The 20,825-nt window shown below is 37.0% G+C and overlaps 1 protein-coding gene across 6 annotated transcripts in view; it reads left to right on the top strand.

Annotated features, from left to right (window-relative positions):
* The window catches only part of plce1 (phospholipase C, epsilon 1), an 84,345-nt gene that overhangs the window by 27,356 nt on the left and 36,164 nt on the right, over window positions 1–20,825 (top strand). For all 6 annotated transcript variants that reach the window (XM_066693612.1, XM_066693610.1, XM_066693615.1 and 3 more), the window contains exon 3: window positions 19,050–19,329. In XM_066693612.1, the coding sequence (XP_066549709.1) occupies window positions 19,050–19,329 (280 nt within the window). The remainder of the gene's footprint in view (window positions 1–19,049; window positions 19,330–20,825) is intronic.

Here is a 20,825-nt window from a genome sequence, read left to right as displayed (position 1 = left end):
TGGAATTGCAAATATGAAATGTTCAAATGCAGTCATTTCTGTGTAATGCTTTTTCTAAAGTAATTAGATGCTTAAAACTCAGACATTTTATACTGTAATAGTGTATTGTATCATAATACTGTATGAGAAGTCTAACAATGGGAGCACTACTAGCGCTGTTTCTGAAGGTTAAAGAAGGCTTTCTTGTACATTATTTTGATACATTTGTTATCCTCAGTAATGCAACTGAAAAGTAATATAGCACACCACAGTCAGAACTTTCTATGTATATTGTACTGACTCTCCCTAGCATAATGTAGCCCTTTTGTATAATACAATACTGAAAATGAGAAATGTTACACTCAAGTCTGCTACTAGATCAATGTGGCCGCAAGCAACAAATGCCCCTTCGGTTCATGATGAAGAGGATGTCGATGCCTATGAGAAGTGTAATAAAATTTCTCTGTACTGTCTGTTGTCACTCTGAGCTACCCCACAATTGTGCATGCTTCCAGTGAAGGTGAGGAGATGTTTCTGTAGGATGCTCCTCCATTCCTCTGCAGGAGAGGATCACGCAGTTCATTAGATGTTCCCCAATTCGATGACCCTCTTATTTTTGTGATGTATAGTAGATTTCTGTAACTGACGAATGTATGATTAAGATAGATAAACACAGTCCCGTGTGAGACCTGCATTCTAAGAGACCAATAGTATCGTAGCATTACAAGAACTGTTTGAAAACCAGGGCACCAGCTATTGCGTCATGTTTCTTTTCTCTTTAGCTCAATACCTGAAAGGTTCTGAATTGTGTGAACTTTCATTTTGATTCATATCCTGAAGCAGCCAGATTTGAAGCTGTAAATTTCCAAATAAAGTATGCTGTTGCCAGACAAACGACAATGCTAACATCTTGGCAGCTAAAGAAATAAAAGAATAATCCAGATGCTGCAAGCTACATCCTGAGTTTTAACATTAGTGCCCGTGAGTGAAGTCACTGCCAATTCAGCATTAAGGATGCATTTGCAAAAGTCCAAAATCTATTTCAGATGCACAAGCAGGGCAAGACCAAAGCAAAGGAACAATCCCACTTTTTAAGCCAAGGATGTAAATTCAGTATTGTCAAATGGAATAAAGGAGAATGAATGGGTATATAAGACTAAAAACGGGAAAGCAAGACCTTACAATATTGAAATCAAGTTCATTTTCATAATGTATATTCTAGAAGTTAATTTATATTATTGCAGGAAGATACATGATTCATATGTATACATGCGCGCACACACACACACACACACACACACACACACACACACACACTAGGCCTATATGATCAAAGGTAATGGTACAAGCTTTCTATTCATGGATTTCCCTCACATGACAGCTTGTGCATAATGTGATACTATAGACTACCACTATATTGCATTGATGAAAGTTTATATTATGAGTCCATACATCGATCATCAGCCTATATCGATCCACTGCTGCTTGAAGGCCTTCCCAAGATGTTTCCATTTGCTTCAATCTGTAGCTTCCCTTTTCCACATCACACCTGGAAAGTTTATTATTTCATCTTCCCATCTTTTATGTGGTCATATTCTAGGGCTTTTTTAATCTCTTGGGAACCATTCAGTAGCTTTCTGATCTTCTTGCAATGTATCTGGCCCATTGCCATTTTAATACTTTCACTCTTTCAATTACAGTGGGGGAAAAAAGTATTTGATCCCCTGCTGATTTTGTATGTTTGCCCACTGACAAAGAAATGATCAGTCTATAATTTTAATGGTAGGTGTATTTTAACAGTGAGAGACAGAATAACAACAAAAAAATCCAGAAAAATGCATTTAAAAAAAGTTATACATTGATTTGCATGTTAATGAGGGAAATAAGTATTTGACCCCTTCGACTTAGTACTTGGTGGCAAAACCCTTGTTGGCAATCACAGAGGTCAGACGTTTCTTGTAGTTGGCCACCAGGTTTGCACACATCTCAGGAGGGATTTTGTCCCACTCCTCTTTGCAGATCCTCTCCAAATCATTAAGGTTTCGAGGCTGACGTTTGGCAACTCGAACCTTCAGCTCCCTCCACAGATTTTCTATGGGATTAAGGTCTGGAGACTGGCTAGGCCACTCCAGGACCTTCATGTGCTTCTTCTTGAGCCACTCCTTTGTTGCCTTGGTTGTGTGTTTTGGGTTATTGTCATGCTGGAATACCATCCATGACCCATTTTCAATGCCCTGGCTGAGGGAAGGAGGTTCTCACCCAAGATTTGATGGTACATGGCCCCGTCCATCATCCCTTTGATGCGGTGCAGTTGTCCTGTCCCCTTAGCAGAAAAACACCCCCAAAGCATAATGTTTCCACCTCCATGTTTGACGGTGGGGATGATGTTCTTGGGGTCATTCCTCCTCCTCCAAACACAGCCAGTTGTGTTGATGCCAAAGAGCTCGATTTTTGTCTCATCTGACCACAACACTTTCACCCAGTTCTCCTCTGAATCATTCAGATGTTGGCAAACTTCAGACGGGCCTGTACATGTGCTTTCTTGAGCAGGGGGACCTTGCGGGCTCTGCAGGATTTCAGTCCTTCACGGCATAGTGTGTAACCAATTGTTTTCTTGGTGACTATGGTCCCAGCTGCCTTGAGATCATTAACAAGATCCTCCCGTGTAGTTCTGGGCTGATTCCTCACCATTCTCATGATCATTGAAACTCCACGAGGTGAGATCTTGCATGGACTGACAGTTATTTTGTGTTTCTTCCATTTGCGAATAATCGCACCAACTGTTGTCACCTTCTCACCAAGCTGCTTGGCGATGGTCTTGTAGCCCATTCCAGCCTTGTGTAGGTCTACAGTCTTGTCCCTGACATCCTTGGACAGCTCTTTGGTCTTGGCCATGGTGGAGAGTTTGGAATCTGATTGTTTGATTGCTTCTATGGACAGGTGTCTTTTATACAGGTAACGAGCTGAGATTAGGAGCACGCCCTTTAAGAGAGTGCCCCTAATCTCAGCTCGTTACCTGTATAAAAGACACCTGGGAGCCAGAAATCTTGCTGATTGATAGGGGATCAAATACTTATTTCCCTCATTAACATGCAAATCAATTTATAACTTTTTTGAAATGCGTTTTTCTGGATTTTTTTGCTGTTATTTTGTCTCTCACTGTTAAAATACACCTACCATTAAAATTATAGACTGATCATTTCTTTGTCAGTGGGCAAACGTACAAAATCAGCAGGGGATTTCCCTCACTGTATGTCATGTTTTTTTGTTCTTGAATCCCTTCATTTATTTTTATATCTCATCCTGTTATTCCAAGCATACATCTCTCCATGCTTCTTTGTGTTGTTAGCAATGTTTGTAAAATTTGTGTTTAGTGACCAGGTTTCACAGCTATAAATGAGCACTGGTGGTATGCTTTGATATTTAGTTTTTTCTCTTCAGGCAAATGGCTAGATTTCCTTTCAGCTGTGTGTTGTTTCTGCCAAATGCACTCCAACCCATTTTCACTCTTATGTTGATTTCTTCCATAATATCTCCCTCTGCGCTGTTTTGTTGTCCAAGGCAGACAACTTTTGACTTCAAGTATCCATTGATTCAATTTTCTATGATTTAACAAATATATTAAACATGACGTTGGCTTTACTCTGGTTCATTTTAAGTCCAGTTTTATTGCTTACATCTGAGAGTTCTTGAAATTTAAGCTGCAGGACTTTGAGCGTTTTTGCAAATATAATAAGCTCCAATAAGCTCTGGTTAACTTGATTCCTTTGTCTTCCCAGTCCCAAGTTTTGAACACTTCAAGTGTTTCCTTGAAGAGTTTTGTAGAGATCTACAAAATCTGTCATCTTGATGTACTCCTTTGCAGTTCTAGATCTTGTCAGTGTCTTGGTGAAGTGGGATTGTTGATGTAGCCTTTTTGTAGATATACTTAATAAGAGTTATACAATTTCCTTCAATGTTTTAGTTTCTTAGAGCCCTGTATAAGATGGGAAGTAGAATAATGGACCTATAGTTCTTCAGATCTTCATTCCTTTCTTGTGAAGGAGAATGAAGGTTGTATTGTTCCAGTTGTTAGTTTATCTATGACACATTTGATTATATAATGTGGCACAGTGTTGGGCAAATACTAGAGGAAAACCCGTTTGTCTGTTAAAGACTTAAAACTGAGGCAAACATTCACTTTTCAGCAGGATAATGATCCAAAGCACATGGCCAAAACTACACTGGAGTGGCTAAAGAATATGACCGTGAATGTTCTTGAGTGACCCAGTCGAAGTCCTGACCTGAATCCTATGGAGAGTCTGCAGAAAGATTGCTGTCCAAGAATGATCCCCAAGCAACTTGGAAGAGCTTGCACAAATCTGCCAAGAAGAATGAGTAAAAAATGTGGTGCTTCCACCAAATAGTTTTTTCTCTTTTTATTTTTTGCTGTAACTTATCTTAAGTCTGCAGTTTGAGTATTGAAGTTTTTAATAAAATATTAAGTAAAAAAAAATGTGTATGCATTCAATGGGACAACATAGGAAGGGTCTGAATACGTTTGAATGGCACTATATATACAGAGATTAATTACAGCTGTACTTTTATTTTTCGAATAGTAATCTAGATGCACAGCCTCAAAGTATCTATACTATAGGCATTTAAACATAACACAAGGGGCAGTGTTGGTGCTTTTGGTGGTTGAGTTATGCATCAGTGGAAATAAGCTAATCTGTATCTGGTTACATTACATTTAAATGTACTGTAAATTTGTCATAAAGTTTTAATCTTTTAAACCAATGCTCAGAATTGGTAGTGCTGTTGATTGTCCCGGTGAAATACTGTTTTCCCTGAGGCAATTTATTTTTATTTTTATAAAGGATATGGGCTTATTGAATAATTTAGAAATAACCTTATGTTTTTAGATTTTGTTAATAGTTTCTGTGAAATATGACCTCATTTAAGGCTTTGGCTCTTCTAAATCTGCTTTTTTAAGATAAATTCTCTGGATTTTGTGGAAAACCTTCCATTGCTCTTGCTTTGTTTTTATAAAACATTGTATAAGGAGAGGTATTCAGGTATTGGACTGTCTAAACAATATTAATTGATATTCGATAAGCTAGGGCCAGCTTTGTCTGGATAAGAGGATGCAGATGGCTTGGAAGCAAAATATTTAGTCAAACATGAAAAACTCCAGACATCCAAGCTCCCAAGGAACATAGCCCTGTGAAGAAATACTAACTAGATAATATTTTGCTAAAGTGTCTCTAGGGAAAAAAAATGTAAATTGGAAATATGTCTTTCTTTTTTAAATGTTTTGAAGTAAATGTGCCAACTTTATGAACCTGCGCTGTTGTCAGTACCAAACTTACTGCTGTCCAAGTATGTTTTCATGAAAAGTAAAATGTAGCCAGCCTGTTCCATGTAAATTAGAAACCAAGCTTATAATACTAACTATTTCAAATCTAATAATAATACTACTAATATTAATTAACCTGATAAGTGTCTACTATGGTATTTATGTCCCAGGTCTACATTATCAGTCTTCTGGGCTACATTAAATAAAGATTTTATGTACTGATGTTGAATATTTTAGTGAAGTAAACCAATCGCCTCCTTCTTGTTGGCTGTCTTATAACCAAGAATTTGAGTACAGGGAGTAGCACCATGTTAAAGGTGAGGCTAAGTAAATTGATTAATTTGCTTTTCATCCTTAAAGGATCAGAATAGCTGAGAGAGACCCAAGATGTGAACACTATTCTTGCACATCTGTCCCCCGAGGATACATATTTTATACAGGTCAAGCACATTGGCTGACCTGTCAACCTGCCAGATGGAAACTTCTCTGCAGAGCCGCCTTGCCGGGTCTTCTGCCCGGCTGGGAAGGAATCAAAGCATCTGCAGCTGACCTGAAGGTCTCCCACATGAAGATGTGATCTAATTTGTAATTTTCCTGTTACTGTCTCTGAAATAATAATACATTCATTTGCATGAAGCACAGTTCCAGGGCCTTTTAAAATCTCTCTCTCTCTCTCACACACACACACACACACACACACACACACACACACACACACACACACATATAAACACTAGATTCATGTAGTGTCTGTTGTGGCTGTGAATTTTTAGCAGGTGGTTTCGTTATTAGCTTTAATAATGTAATAGGAACACAGAGTAAGAGAAGTAAAGACACTCTGCTCTTCAAGGAAAACCTTAAAATGAACATTTATGCTTGTTTTATGTGCATGTGCTGCAGTTTCAGTACCCGCCTACCTAATGAAGTGAAGTATACAGTTGTCATTGTTGTGTTTACAGGCTTAAGTGTTGTATTTTTATGTGTTTTTATTCCTGGAATGGATACAGAACTATGCAGTGAATATTTTCATTCTCATTGTTTCAGAGAGATCACGTTTGTCCTCTAACACCATCAATTTGTATAATAATAAAAGGTTACTGAAGGATCATCACATCCTTGAAATACCCAAGAACAGACTATAATTAAATGTAGTGACTCATTACAATTTTTAATAGAAGATTACAGTTTCAGACCTGGAGATGCCTTTGTCTTTTTAAAAACACGCTCGTTTTGACAAGCTAAATAAACTTCTTTTCCAGAATATTGGAAAGAAAATGAAATGCATTTTATTAGACAAGAATGAAGGTCTGTATCAACCTTGGTGGTAGATCTGATTACTAACAGATGTCAGGACAAGCAGAAATAGTTTCTTAGCTGAGCAATCTTATTTTTACAATCTTAACCCTTAAACCATGAAACTTTTTTAAAGAATTACAGAATAAAATGAATACTATGTATGTATGTGTTGGAATATTAACAATGTACTCTCTCTGAATTTCACCAAAATAGGTATTGAAAGTGGATTCATACCAGCAATATTTGTTGTTTTCTGGTCTCTTACTTGAGATATGATCAGTTCAGCTTCTGCAAAGTTAAAACACATACATTTAAAGAGTCTCATAAACAATCTATAAATACACTTGGCTTGTATATTATTGTTATTTTGATTTCAGGGTCATGTGAAAACCTACAAGGATCATTTTCCAATAGTGCTTGAAGCATAAAGAAACAAATAATATTAACCTACAAGCACAGTCACTATCACTGATATTAGGGAGAGCATATGTCACACAATATGATTGACGCAGGCACAGATCTTATTCATAACCTATCGAGCCTAGTTTTGGCATCAAAAGGACTTTCTACTGGGTGACATTAACCAGCCGAATTAAAAATGGTTTTGAATATGCTTTTGTTGATAAAAGGAAGGCATACTTTTATAGCAGATTACATATTCTTATTAGGTTATAATACTTACTCGTTTGTTTACATGTTGGATGTATAGTTCTCGTTCTCTGTATACTTTAAAGGTGTCATGTTTTTGTGTGTGTCTGTATGTACAGCAAAAAGAGCAAGTTCAAACAGCAAGAATGTTAAATATGTATACACTATTGGACATGAATAATTGACCTATGTAGGCATACCATAGTAAGCATCTCCCATCAACTTTGTATTCCTCTCCTGTCCTGACCAAAAGCAAAGGAATGTGCTCTGGGGAAAAGCATTGCTGTGGCTTATCAATCTCAGAAGTACAGAGCCAAGCTACATGAAAGTCAGATCACACTATGAAAAATATAAAATAAAAATATGGCTTTTGTATGTGACACATGTGACTTTTCCAGTCAGTGTTTGTGAATTTGTTACAGTACATGAAAAATATTTGTCATGTACTGTAACAAATTCTCTGTGTTTTGCTTCTTTTGGAAATTGTGTTAATTGGTTTAATATGCAGTTCTTAGTCAGTCATGCCATTGGTTGGCAAGGTTCAGTATAGTCCCAATATTGAATCGACTCAAACTATGTTGTTTCTGACAGTCTTCTTGTTCTACTACAAGACCACCATGCTGGTGCCACTTACCCACACAAATATTCCCAGTCTCATATGCCAAGCACTCTGGGTTAGGTCAGCGCTGCGTTTCTGTGACAGCTGTGTGCTGTTTGTGTCATGTGACAGGTTTGGAGCACTAGCATGAACTGAGCTAGAGGTCAGTATTTACTTTCCATATATAAAAAAAATATTTAGTTGAGTCACTATTTGAATTACAATTAGCAAGTGCTATGAATGAATGGTTGCAATGTTCTGACTGTGAAGTACAGACCGTTTTTTTCTCCATACATTTTGTACATTGTTTTCTAATGGCAACCTACTGGCTCCAGGGTGGTCAAGTATACAGCATCGGAGACTGCAATGTCATCTAAGAGAAATGGCTGGTGAAATGTTTCTTTGAGGTAACAGCTAGTTAAAGAGTAATCAGTATTTTAATGAAAGCAAAAAAAGAAAAAGAAACCCTTGCCATCAAGTGAATATTATTTAAACATGACATGCATAGAGTTTGATCATGCCATGTAGCTCAGAAGCTGGGCATTTTAAGAAGATAGACTTAAAAAGATGAACTTGGGACAGATGGAAATAATTTATACATTTATTTTTAACATTTTCCGTTTCAGTGGATTTAATGAAATATTCGTAGAAGGAGTGGTCAGTATGGTTTTCAAAACCAAGATGAATATATACACTTGTTTAATTATTTAGTGTTTGTCCAGTTATTGCTGTATTTCTGATGGAATGCTGAAAAGGCTTTGATATGATGATATGTATGTATCTGCAGTCATTGGAGATCTTAGGAAAACAATGCTTTTATCTGTCCTAAGATCTGGAGCTGGCTTTCCTTTTGCTCCTTATCTTAAGGAAATCCTTTTCATACGTTTATCATTGGCTGCCTACACACAACGTCCAACTTACATATTTATACGAGGGTTATTTTTTTTGCATAAATGTTTGATGGAATAAAATGTGCAATATTACTAACTGTTACTATAACTACAGGGACATTATGTTAATACATATTCTAGAACATAACGTTTATTATTATTGTAAGGATTTAACAGTCTTAAAGTCTCTTCTTGTGTATCAGTGTGATTTTGGTAGTGCTCTGACAATACTTAATGGACAGTTATGAAACATCCTGTTTATTTTAATGGCCGATCTCTGTTGCCATAGTACATCTTTGGTCTACACTGAATAACACTTTGAGGTCTCATTCAACAATAAATGGTTATTCTCCTGACAACTGCACTGCATGTGAAGATGCTGTTTTTGGTACATTTGTAAATTATAGACACAGCAGCACAGACTGTTGTATTGTGCACATAAGTATGGAGGCTGTCATCTTTTGGATAAATAGGATAAATACGCATCTTGCAGAATATGAAAATGGCAAACCATAATGTTGTACAGCTGTTCAAAGATGAAACCATTTTTTATTTTTGTATGTATGTATTCTTTTCAGACATTTGTGTTCCTATCCTATCTCAGAATCTATTGTAAGTTCTGATTTGAAGTTGATGCGTAGTATGTGATGCAACACCAGCAATATATGACGAGTTCCATGGAAAATCCCTAATGTTGAAAAGTCTATTTTATTCAGACTGAATGCGTCTAACAAACTGTGCAGATTATTTTTTATAGTAAGTAGCCATGGTTGACAGTCAGCCAATAACTTATTGGGTTAGCACATGTGTGGCATATAGTTAACACACTTATAAGTCTTGCAAAAACATATTCTCCCAATATACTCGGCCCCTGTACATGACATATATGTTGTTGGGTCCCTAAGAGTTAACACTGTTACTCAAATGGTAGAATATAGATTATAAATAAATAAGAGTGGGTGGTCTTTGGGGACTGTTCTTCCTGAACATTAACTTTACATTATTCTAATAATGTCCGAATGTTTAATTATAAACTGTGTTTTACATTTTTGGAAGAAGCATGAAAACGAAGTTGGAAGTCTTGGCTTTGGGTTTCCCTCTCTCTGGAGACAGACAGTGACAGGCCCAGAGATGCACCGTCCCTGTGTACTGTAAACGGTACAGCTGTTAGGCGTTTGTCATGTGTGTGACATTTTCTACACTCCTGAGCGTCTACAGCACTGAGCCCCGGACGCGACATGTAAGAGCGCAACTCAGGTTTGAATACACCACAGAGAATAAGTCAATTTAAATACTGGTAGATGCTTTCATTGGCCCCTTATGTCTTAATAAGGTTGTGGATGATGAAGTGCCTCCACCTGTTTATCTTTCCTTTCTGCTCCACTGAGAAGCATTACATGTGGACTGTGAAATTAATTCATACTCATACTGCATGAGTTTTAATATTGATAAGCATACTCCACCACTAATGACAATATTGACTTTACATCCTGTATGTCTGCATAACTTACTTGTCGGATGAAGAATATTTAATGAAACACGTACATGGGTACACAATATCCCCCTATGGTAAAGGACAACTGGCTAACTTTAGTCTCAAGCGTTTTTTCAAGACATTGACACTAACCAATCGTTTGTGTCTCTTCACTTATTCTGAACTCCACTTGGAGGACCAGGAAGTTGATATAAAGCAAAATAAGACCCAATCCATATTTGGAGGTGTCTGCATCCCTTTCCAGTTGATCTGGATTGAAATGACCGGCCTGTGATCACCGCAGCCTCTGCCAGGTGAGGCACGTTGAAAACCTGAGTGTCAGACGCCCTCAACGGCGCCTGTCTTTGATTTAAATAATGCTTCGCGTTTTTGTCTGCTCCTTCCTTGCCGTTTGAACGCTTAGTCCAATAAAATTAGCGTCTGTTTACATGGGCTTCTCTGTCTGTCTCCTGGAGGGCCCTGTTACATCTCAATAGGATTATTCCTTGTGAAAGCTTTGCTTAAATAAAATCAATAAAAGCGAGCAGTCTGGTACATAGGAGAGGAAAAAAACTGGAGGAAGCTGCTCACAAAATGCTTGGATTCGTTTCAAATGGACTTCACTTTAACCACCTGCTACTGCACTCACACTGTTAGTATGAGTGTGTGCGCTTAACCACACGGCATTTTACACAAGATGCTATGTGAAGGTTTTGCCAATGTACTGATTTAGATGTCCTCTATGGTACGTTTAGATCAGTATTTCTCAAGGTGTGCTCTCTAGTCCACCAGTTGTCCATGACAGTGTTTATACCTTTGGTTTTGTACATTCATTAATGTTGTATTCATGATATAATTTTAAAATGAAGTCGGGTAAACCACATTGGTTAAATTAAAGCAACATTTTTGTTTTAATTATTGTCATTAACAATATTTAATGTCTTATCAGCTGGATTAGGCTGCTCTCATGTAGCTGCTGCACTGTGATAGACACAGCCTGTTCATGATGCAGCACTATTCATCCCATTAGGATGGCAAATAAATATAAATAAATAAGATAAATTAAGTGCAGTGGCAGTTTTAGGGTTGTATACAATTTTGGGATAAGATCTAAATGCCCACCCCCTAAACAAATATAGGAATAACAGTAATAGGAATCATTTTGTATTACTGGTATTTAGAGAAGCAAATGCATTTTGTCACCAGGGATGGGGGGCCTGGGTGGTCCGTGGAAATGGTTCAGTCGGCTGAGTGCTCCACAGCCCAATAAAGTCTGGGAAACATGGGTGTAGTAGATTCTCTTTCAGTGAGTAACTGTCGAGAAAGTGCAATATTCTCTGTTGTACCACTTACAATCTGACAACAGCACACAGATTGCCAAAAGCCCATCCCTTGAAACAAGCAATTATCTCTCTCTAAGCGGGCTCCACAAAGGAAAAAGTTATCTTTGTACTTTGCTACAGAGTTGCTTTTTCAATAAACAGTGCAATAGGGAGCATTTTAAATGTCAGATCATATAAATGTATTTATTTTTCTTTTGAAGGAAAGGGCAGAGATGTGATTAAGACCCCCAGGTATTACAAAGGTTATACATAATGCTACTGTACAGGCTACCGTCGTTTCCAGTGTAATCTAGTTAACAGGAGAGCTATGGCTTCTGTATTTCTAGAAAACATTGCCCAATAAATGCCGTTGGTGTAATTTAATAGTAAAGAAACCACTCTGAGGAGAGCCTGCCCTGAAATATAAGAAGGTTCTCTTTTGTTTTGTGTCTGAATGCATACACATTTATATTCTTCACAGATGGATAGAGAATTAGACAGCGCTCTCTGTAAATGACTGCAATTTTTAAACTACAAACTTCAGTCTTCCTTTGAACCGTGGCCATTACATAGTGTTTATTTATAGATCATTAGTTGATAACGTGGCCATTCGTCAAAAACCTATTTCCCCTCCATAATTGTTTATCTCTAGTTGGGTTCAAAAAAAGTTTACCAAACTCCTTCAAAACCACATTAACTGTCTTATTTCATAACAGACACCTATTATCTGCATGCCTTAAACAGAAACATATACACAATTTTAAATGGAAAAACGAAACAAATAAGAAACAGTAAAAAAAAAAAGTTTCAATTTAAAGGATAATTTTTTCTGCAAAAATACATTTGAAATGGTTATTTTAAAGTTGTTAGCTTTTCAACTGCATGAGAGTTTAAAGATAAGGACAGATGCCAAACCAAACATAGTGCTCCATTCCCTGCCACCTCAAGTAACCACAACTGTGGCACACTGAGGAAACCTTATAGAACGAACGAATGAAGCATAAACAAACCGATTAGCCTGAAATTCCTTTCTTGCCTTTTAGATTGTTATTGGTATAGATGGTATAACTTATTTCATGTGAAAACTAAATCAGGTCTACATTAAAATGTAGTTGAAACTTTAACTATTTTGAAATATTTCCATAACATCTGACTATTAACATTCAATCTAGCATTCATATGAACATATGAGATATGAACAATAATCCAGATACCTTTCTCCCTGTCTATATTCATAAATACTACAGCTACATCACAAATTACCGAACAAAATGACAGATGAATTTCGACAGAAAGTAACGCCTCCTCTTTCGTGGACCCAGCTTGGTAAAAATGGATTCACCAAAGTGACACTCTGGCAAGCATTTTGTTTTATGTAAAAGAAAATTCCTTCCAAATAATTAACCAGCCAAGCAATTCCAGTCCAGGATTCCAGGCGCTCTCGACTGGCTTGAAGTCCTGATGGGGATTCGGAGCTAATTTAAGCTCTGCCTCTCCGGTCTCGTTTGGAGGTCTGCGATGTGGCAGCATCGGAGTAAGTGTAACACCTTAAAGAGGAAGGAGCATTTGGGCTGAAGCTTTGAGCTCGCCAGCCTACTGTGAGGGGCCTCTTTCAAAAATACATACGTTATAAAGTAAATAAGTATATAAATAATGACCTTTATGATAATGAACACTTGTCTTCAAATAAACCTGTATCTTTCTTACCAGTATAGTTTTTTGTATTATGTTACTTGAAACATGTATGTGAACATCACTAAGGATGTCTTCAATTAATATTAATAATAACATGGTGAGAGGGTTAACACAATTAAAAGTTACTTTGAGGTGTAATTGTGATTTTGTTTTTGTTTTTTAATTGAAATCATGAATTGGAGAGGAGCATGGTTGAAATTACCAAACATTGTTAATTAAAAAGCAAAAAAAAGGTTTATCCCTGTTGCTGTGGAAATAATCCACTTAATTAAGCGCACAGACATCAGCTGGCATTTATGAAGCAGATCTCTTTGTTGTTTTCCTGGAAAGGTTATTTAAAATGTGAGAGAAACTGGCCTATACTACTGCAGGTTTTATTATTAACCAAGAAGTATTTTATATTGACTTTTTGGAAGAAACAATTGACCTTTGGTGTGATTTACACCACAAATGATATGCTGAATGAAATGAAATGAAAAGTTATAATCTGAACAATTGCATGCTTGGTTAAGAAGATTAGGTATAAACGGACAAAGTAATACTTTTTTGGTTGGTGGGGGGGGACACTGCTTACAAAATAAATGTTTGTATGATTATCCCATATTACATCACATGATTTTTACATTAGATACATAAAGAGCAAGAAGTGCGTTTCCGACTTAGGCAATAATGACTTGCGTAGAGATTTGTGGAATCACATACGTAAGATGGGGAACATCTTTATTTTGATCATTGCAACTGAAGACATTTCATGGATGGCATATTAAACAAAAATGTATGCAAAGTATGTATGTATACTAGTCTGTGTGGTGTAATTTCATTATTTTTTGTTTTTCTGAGGTAGAGAAAGCAAAGTAAAGAAAAATAAAATGTTAAAAAACGACCCATGTAAAGTCTTTTGTTATCCTTAAGTTATGTAGTTTCCCTTATGGGTATTTTCCACTTTTGAAATGTAAGCATTACTTAGGAAATTAATGTACTCTTGATGTTGTACTTTTAAGTTTTTGTTTTACCCTGGACCAGTTTGTATTCAAATATGGTGTGGTTGTGAATGGATTGCCCCTAAAGAACCAAACTATGAAATCATTCTTTTGTCATTTCATGTTCAGAAAAGTTCCATAGGTTTTTGGTTGGTTCTTTTGTTCCTCATTTCTGCAAGCTCTTAATAGTTCCAACTTAAAATCTACTTGTATGACGTAGTTTTCTTGTGTTGCCACCCGTTGTACCATCTTTAAAAAAAGTAATTGGAAAATTACTAGTAAAACTAATTTCCTTTACGTTGACTTTCAATTAACTGTAGCAATGTCTTCTTAAACATTTATGAGTAGGTTTATTTTATGCTTTAATATTGTGCTGGTTGCCTAACATCTCTTTTTTTTTACAATAGTAGTCTGCTTTTTATTTAAAAAATGTCCATAGTATTGATGGTATTATTCATAATCTCTCAGGTAAGACAAAACTGCATTCTTTCTCCAAAGATTGTGCTGCATATCCATAATAACGTGTGTATGCTGGCGAGTTATTACTCATATACTTCATGCTGTTGATTGGACATATTAAAAGCATAATAAATCCATCAAATGTAGATGTAAGTTATTTTAGCTGCAGTTTTCCCTTTAAGATGTTCTTAATTTATGTGGGATGAACAGGAGTACATATAAAACTGAAATGACAGCTGTAACAAAACTTTACTGCTTAATTTTTTTCTGTCTATAAGTGTGAAGATACTTTGACATTATATTAATTCTCCAAGTACTTGTATATCTTCGTCTTTAGGACTGGAATGAGAGCTATAGCAAAAGGAATGCAGCGACACCATTAAGACTCCAAATATATAGCAGTATGATTAATGTATTATTAGCCACAGGTTTTTGTACAGATTTTTCTGATTAAGAAGAGAGGTAATGTATAATATTAAGGTACTATAAGGTACAATATCAACTACTTTATATTATATCAAGATTATAAACCTGTTATAAGTAAAACTGCTGTGCAGGAGGGGTCAGATATATTTCTCTGCAATGTTTGAGACTAAGCTTTGTGCTTATAAATTACACTTTTACACCAGAAACATAGTTGAGGATGATTGTTTAAGTGATGTTTTTGCTCAGGAGCTGGTCACAGCCAACTAGGTCACACTGCTCTGAGGACTGGCACTAATCTGACAGGTATTACATTAGTATTTTTGAGAATTATCGGGGTAAGGTCAAAATAATAGCCTCTCCACATGAAATCACTGTCTTGATATTATCTTAGCTGTTGGATTAAAAATAATATTAAAAAAAAAGATTGAATATCTGTGTGTCAGAATAGTTTGACCTACATAGAAGGTGTTGTTTGATTCCTGCTGACAGCCTTCTAGACTTGAAAGGGCTTTCAAAGGAGACAATTGTGTACAATTGTAGAGTAAAAAAGTCTAATACACAGGGTAGAACCCGGTTTCTTTCATGTAACAATAATGGCAAAAGAGAATTCGAAACTCACATTATGGCTAGGAAAGCTGATTATGTGTTCCGATTATGAATCCAATTTTTTCATTTACCACATTCGCTCTCGTAGTGATGTGGATGTGTAGTTTTAACAGATTTGTCAGCGTCTGTTTATTGCTAATAATACAAACCAAGATTCATGTTGGGCAAAATCTTGTGGCATAGATTGGGTTCCATTTTGTTATACAGTGAGGGAAAAAAGTATTTGATCCCCTGCTGATTTTGTACGTTTGCCCACTGACAAAGAAATGATCAGTCTATAATTTTAATGGTAGGTGTATTTTAACAGTGAGAGACAGAATAACAACAAAAAAATCCAGAAAAACGCATTTCAAAAAAGTTATAAATTAATTTGCATGTTAATGAGGGAAATAAGTATTTGATCCCCTATCAATCAGCAAGATTTCTGGCTCCCAGGTGTCTTTTATACAGGTAACGAGCTGAGATTAGGAGCACTCTCTTAAAGGGAGTGCTCCTAATCTCAGCTCGTTACCTGTATAAAAGACACCTGTCCACAGAAGCAATCAATCAATCAGATTCCAAACTCTCCACCATGGCCAAGACCAAAGAGCTGTCCAAGGATGTCAGGGACAAGATTGTAGACCTACACAAGGCTGGAATGGGCTACAAGACCATCGCCAAGCAGCTTGGTGAGAAGGTGACAACAGTTGGTGCGATTATTCACAAATGGAAGAAACACAAAATAACTGTCAGTCTCCCTTGGTCTGGGGCTCCATGCAAGATCTCACCTCGTGGAGTTTCAATGATCATGAGAACGGTGAGGAATCAGCCCAGAACTACACGGGAGGATCTTGTTAATGATCTCAAGGCAGCTGGGACCATAGTCACCAAGAAAACAATTGGTAACACACTACGCCATGAAGGACTGAAATCCTGCAGAGCCCGCAAGGTCCCCTTGCTCAAGAAAGCACATGTACAGGCCCGTCTGAAGTTTGCCAACATCTGAATGATTCAGAGGAGAACTGGGTGAAAGTGTTGTGGTCCGATGAGACCAAAATTGAGCTCTTTGGCATCAACTCAACTCGCTGTGTTTGGAGGAGGAGGAATGACCCCAAGAACACCATCCCCACCGTCAAACATGGAGGTGGAAACATTATGCTTTGGGGGTGTTTTTCTGCTAAGGGGACAGGACAACTGCACCGCATCAAAGGGATGATGGACGGGGCCATGTACCGTCAAATCTTGGGTGAGAACCTCCTTCCCTCAGTCAGGGCATTGAAAATGGGTCGTGGATGGGTATTCCAGCATGACAATGACCCAAAACACACAGCCAAGGCAACAAAGGAGTGGCTCAAGAAGAAGCACATTAAGGTCCTGGACCTGGCCAGTCTCCAGACCTTAATCCCATAGAAAATCTGTGGAGGGAGCTGAAGGTTCGAGTTGCCAAACGTCAGCCTCGAAACCTTAATGACTTGCCAAAGCAAAATTGTCTATTTATTTTATGTATTTGTTTTAAACCAGAGATCATGCAAAGAGCTATTTTTACCTGGAAACATATACATGACATTGGTGGTTTTGGTGATTCTTGTACAGCTGCTGCAGTTATAGTTACACAACTTATTTAATTGTTTATGCTCTGATATAATTAAACCTGTAACTGCTTTTAACTATACTCAAGTACTTTCATGGACTCGAACTCTTAAGGCTATGATATAGTACAGTCACCAGGTGGTTCAATTTCAAAGTTGACCAAAACAGAAAAACAAAAAGCTTGATCTTGAAAGTTACTAGTATTTAGTGACATAAATGTTAGAGACATTTTCCCAAAATAGGTCATTCCCATGGGGCAACGGACACTTCCCATAAAAAGAGAAAATAGTCAAAATGCCAGGAAGGGGGAGTTACACGGGAAGCTTTATTAGCGAACTATAGCTTGAACTGCTTTTGTGCTTTGTGTGCTTTTAGTCTTTGCTGTATCTTCTTAGTGCAGATAAAGCACAGTACTTTACCACAGGTTGGGTCTTTTCCAGTATCTGAAACTGAATGGTCAGGACCTAGGAATGTCCCTCCACCTGGAAATGCTTAGGACGAATATCTAGAATGAGTTGCCTTTTATGTTACATGCAGCGAGTTGCTGGCTGTTAGTTATTATGTCCATTAATAATTTTTCCAAGGCTATACAGTAAACAGTGGTGAATTAGTTGCTAAGTAACTACATTTGAAATGACTTTACAAATGTTTTGGAAAAGAATATTGGAAAAATGTATTCAAGCATGGCAGTGTGAAAGGGAAAACTAGGCTTGGGCAATTCATTGAATGCATCTGGTTTTATAATGTTTAGGTTTTGTAGGTAATTGACAACAATATATGCACTTAAAAAATACCTGCATTACAACATTTAGTGGCCAAAACATGACAAAACGTTTCTGCATAAATATGAGCTAAAAAAAGAACAGTGCAAACCAGCCTGTTGGAATAACAATTAAAATTGAAAGGAATTAACTGGCACGCTCTCTGCCAGTTTTTTTTTTTTTTTGTATTACACAAATACATAATGTATCTGGATCAACTGAAACATTTGTTATACATGGTTCAAGGCAACACCAGATATTATTTCTACAATTTGTGACAACCTGCAGAACAGATAAACCACGCTATTGATCTGTAATGAGCTTTGTATTAATAAGAGCCGTTTCTCACCTGCTCAACTGCCAGTTAGGGACTTGGTTATATGTAGATCTATTTAAGAAAGGACTGGCATTTGTACTATTATTACTGAACAACATTCACACAACATTTCGATTTAAGAATCTAGGTTGCTTATTATGCCTGGATTTTCATTTAGTCGTTTTGGAGCAGAATACATAGTTATAATATTAGCAACTGCTAATAATTTCACTTTGAAATGGCTTCTAGTAGTTGAATATCTAAAACATCACGTGGGACCAAAGAAGAGATTTTTGTTAATTATCAGATCTGTCACAGGGGGTATGTGCATCTCAAATCAATAAAGGTCAGTCTAATTAAAGCATTGGAAGCATCTGTGCAGTTGTGGCACTGCCATTAGATTTTTTGACTGTTCTGAGACCTTTAATGATCTTGCTCTTTTACATCTAATCTAATTTAATCTAATATATAGAACAATATCAAAAAGGATCAGGAACAGTAAACAAGGAACATTATATAGAGGTTTTGCAGATTACACACATTTTCTGGTTCTTTTTCTTTTTCCTAGCAAAGCACTAAATCTTCCTTGCTTTAGTTTGTTTGACCTGTTTTTTTCCATCAGGTGAGATCACACTTATTTTTTTTTATCAATGTGGTGCTGAACACCTGGGGTGCTTTCTCTCTGTTTGCAGATCCACAATGCACTGAGGGGCGGAGAGGGTGAGGAGGGCCGTGAGGACTTACTGCATCCTTCCAGAAAGATCCTGGCCTCGGCTGTAGCCGTCTGCAGAGATTGCTGTGACACGAAGCCATGCGCCCTTGTTGCACTGTCTAACTACCGTGCCACGCTGCAAAGGACGGCGCTCTCCGGAGACATCAGCGGCGCTCTGCTGGAGGCCATCGCTTCTATAGGAGCACGCAGTGGACTGCCCAGTGTCATCCCAGGGTCCACTGGCCGGACCATGCTGAAAGGTGAGCGGCACCTTGTTCCTAAAGGAAAGGTTTACTCTACATTGCACTATAATAGACATCCTGACACAGGACAACTCGTGAGCGCGCCAGCATTTTTTTCTTTCTTTTTTCATTGTTCATTGACCAAATACTTTGGGGGATTTCTCAGATTTAGTGCACTATAAACTTCATTAATTTTTTATTTTGGCAATTATACACTTCAGTATCTAGGCTGAATAAAAATCAAATAAGTGCTTGTTTTATTTAAGCCTACAAGAAATACTAATGCTGAATTGGTTTGTATATGTGCCATGCTTGCTGAAATGATTTATAGTCCATAACATGAGCTCTGAGACAAGACTTATGCTTATGAGTACTAGTCACTCATTTCCTTCTGAAGGGCTGTTTATGGGCTATTTAGCTATCTATGGTGTTCAGGGTATCTTTAATTGCTTTACTTTAATGGAATTATAGGCTCCCGAAAGAAAAGTCATGAATTTGCAGTGGCTGCACTTACTAAATGGAGACCCTAAATGAGACATCATAAATTGTGTGTATTGTGCAGCTGGAAATGTCAGGGTTTGAGTTTTCTGAGTTCTGTTCAGCTTTACCTGATGTCTAAGTGTGATTTCCAGGCAAGGGTCTCAAAGCATCAGCAACTGGAGCCTTTAAAACCCTTTAGGAGACTTCAAGGCAGTATCTTTTATACAGTCCGAGAAGGTCTGGTTTAACTCAGTACCCTGCAAACATAGAAACGGGGGCAATCTTTAATTGTTGATTGGAATCGAAAAGGCAGTTTTATATTAATCTGTAAATATAAACATGCTTGAAAAGAGATAAACACAAATCTGTTGAGACATTTTTCCTTGTCACAAACGATTATTTAAAGCTGTTTTCAGTATATTGTTGTACATGGAAATAATATAAATATTGCCATTTCCATATCAGTGTACATAATCCAGAATATTATGTATGCCAGACAGACGCCCATTAGTAGGGCGAACAAGTTAGTTTCTCCTGCAACCCATTCTGTTTGCCAATCACTAACATCAGACCGTATGTTTTCATAATTTTGTTTATCTGGAATTAAATTTTAATAAATGTGACCTTCAAAACTGTTGGCTTATTATGTTGTTGTGCAGATAGGTTGTTAAAAATAATTATTCATGATTAATTCTAGTTTCTAATTTAGTCCCTAGTGGCTTTGGATGACATCCCCAGTGGTACTGTAACTGTTCTGATTCTTACTGGGAGAAGATAGGTTTTGATTAGAGCCGCAGACATTTTTAATTGTTAATTACACTCTTTGTCGGCCTGGTAATCAGACTTTTTTAGAGTACAGGTTAGTTATTTAGTTTTAAATTTGTTTTTGTTTGTGTTGAAAGTGAAAATAATTAAGTGGGTAATTTATTTTGAAATCATGGAAAGTAATGAATATGTATTTGTACAATTTACACCTCTTTCATTTAAACATAAGCATTCGCATTTGGATGTGATGATTAGATTTTAAGATTGTT

This window comes from Amia ocellicauda, chromosome 20 (genome assembly GCF_036373705.1).
Source record: "Amia ocellicauda isolate fAmiCal2 chromosome 20, fAmiCal2.hap1, whole genome shotgun sequence".
Classification (NCBI taxonomy): domain Eukaryota; kingdom Metazoa; phylum Chordata; class Actinopteri; order Amiiformes; family Amiidae; genus Amia; species Amia ocellicauda.
This window is presented reverse-complemented; position numbering and strand designations above follow the sequence as displayed.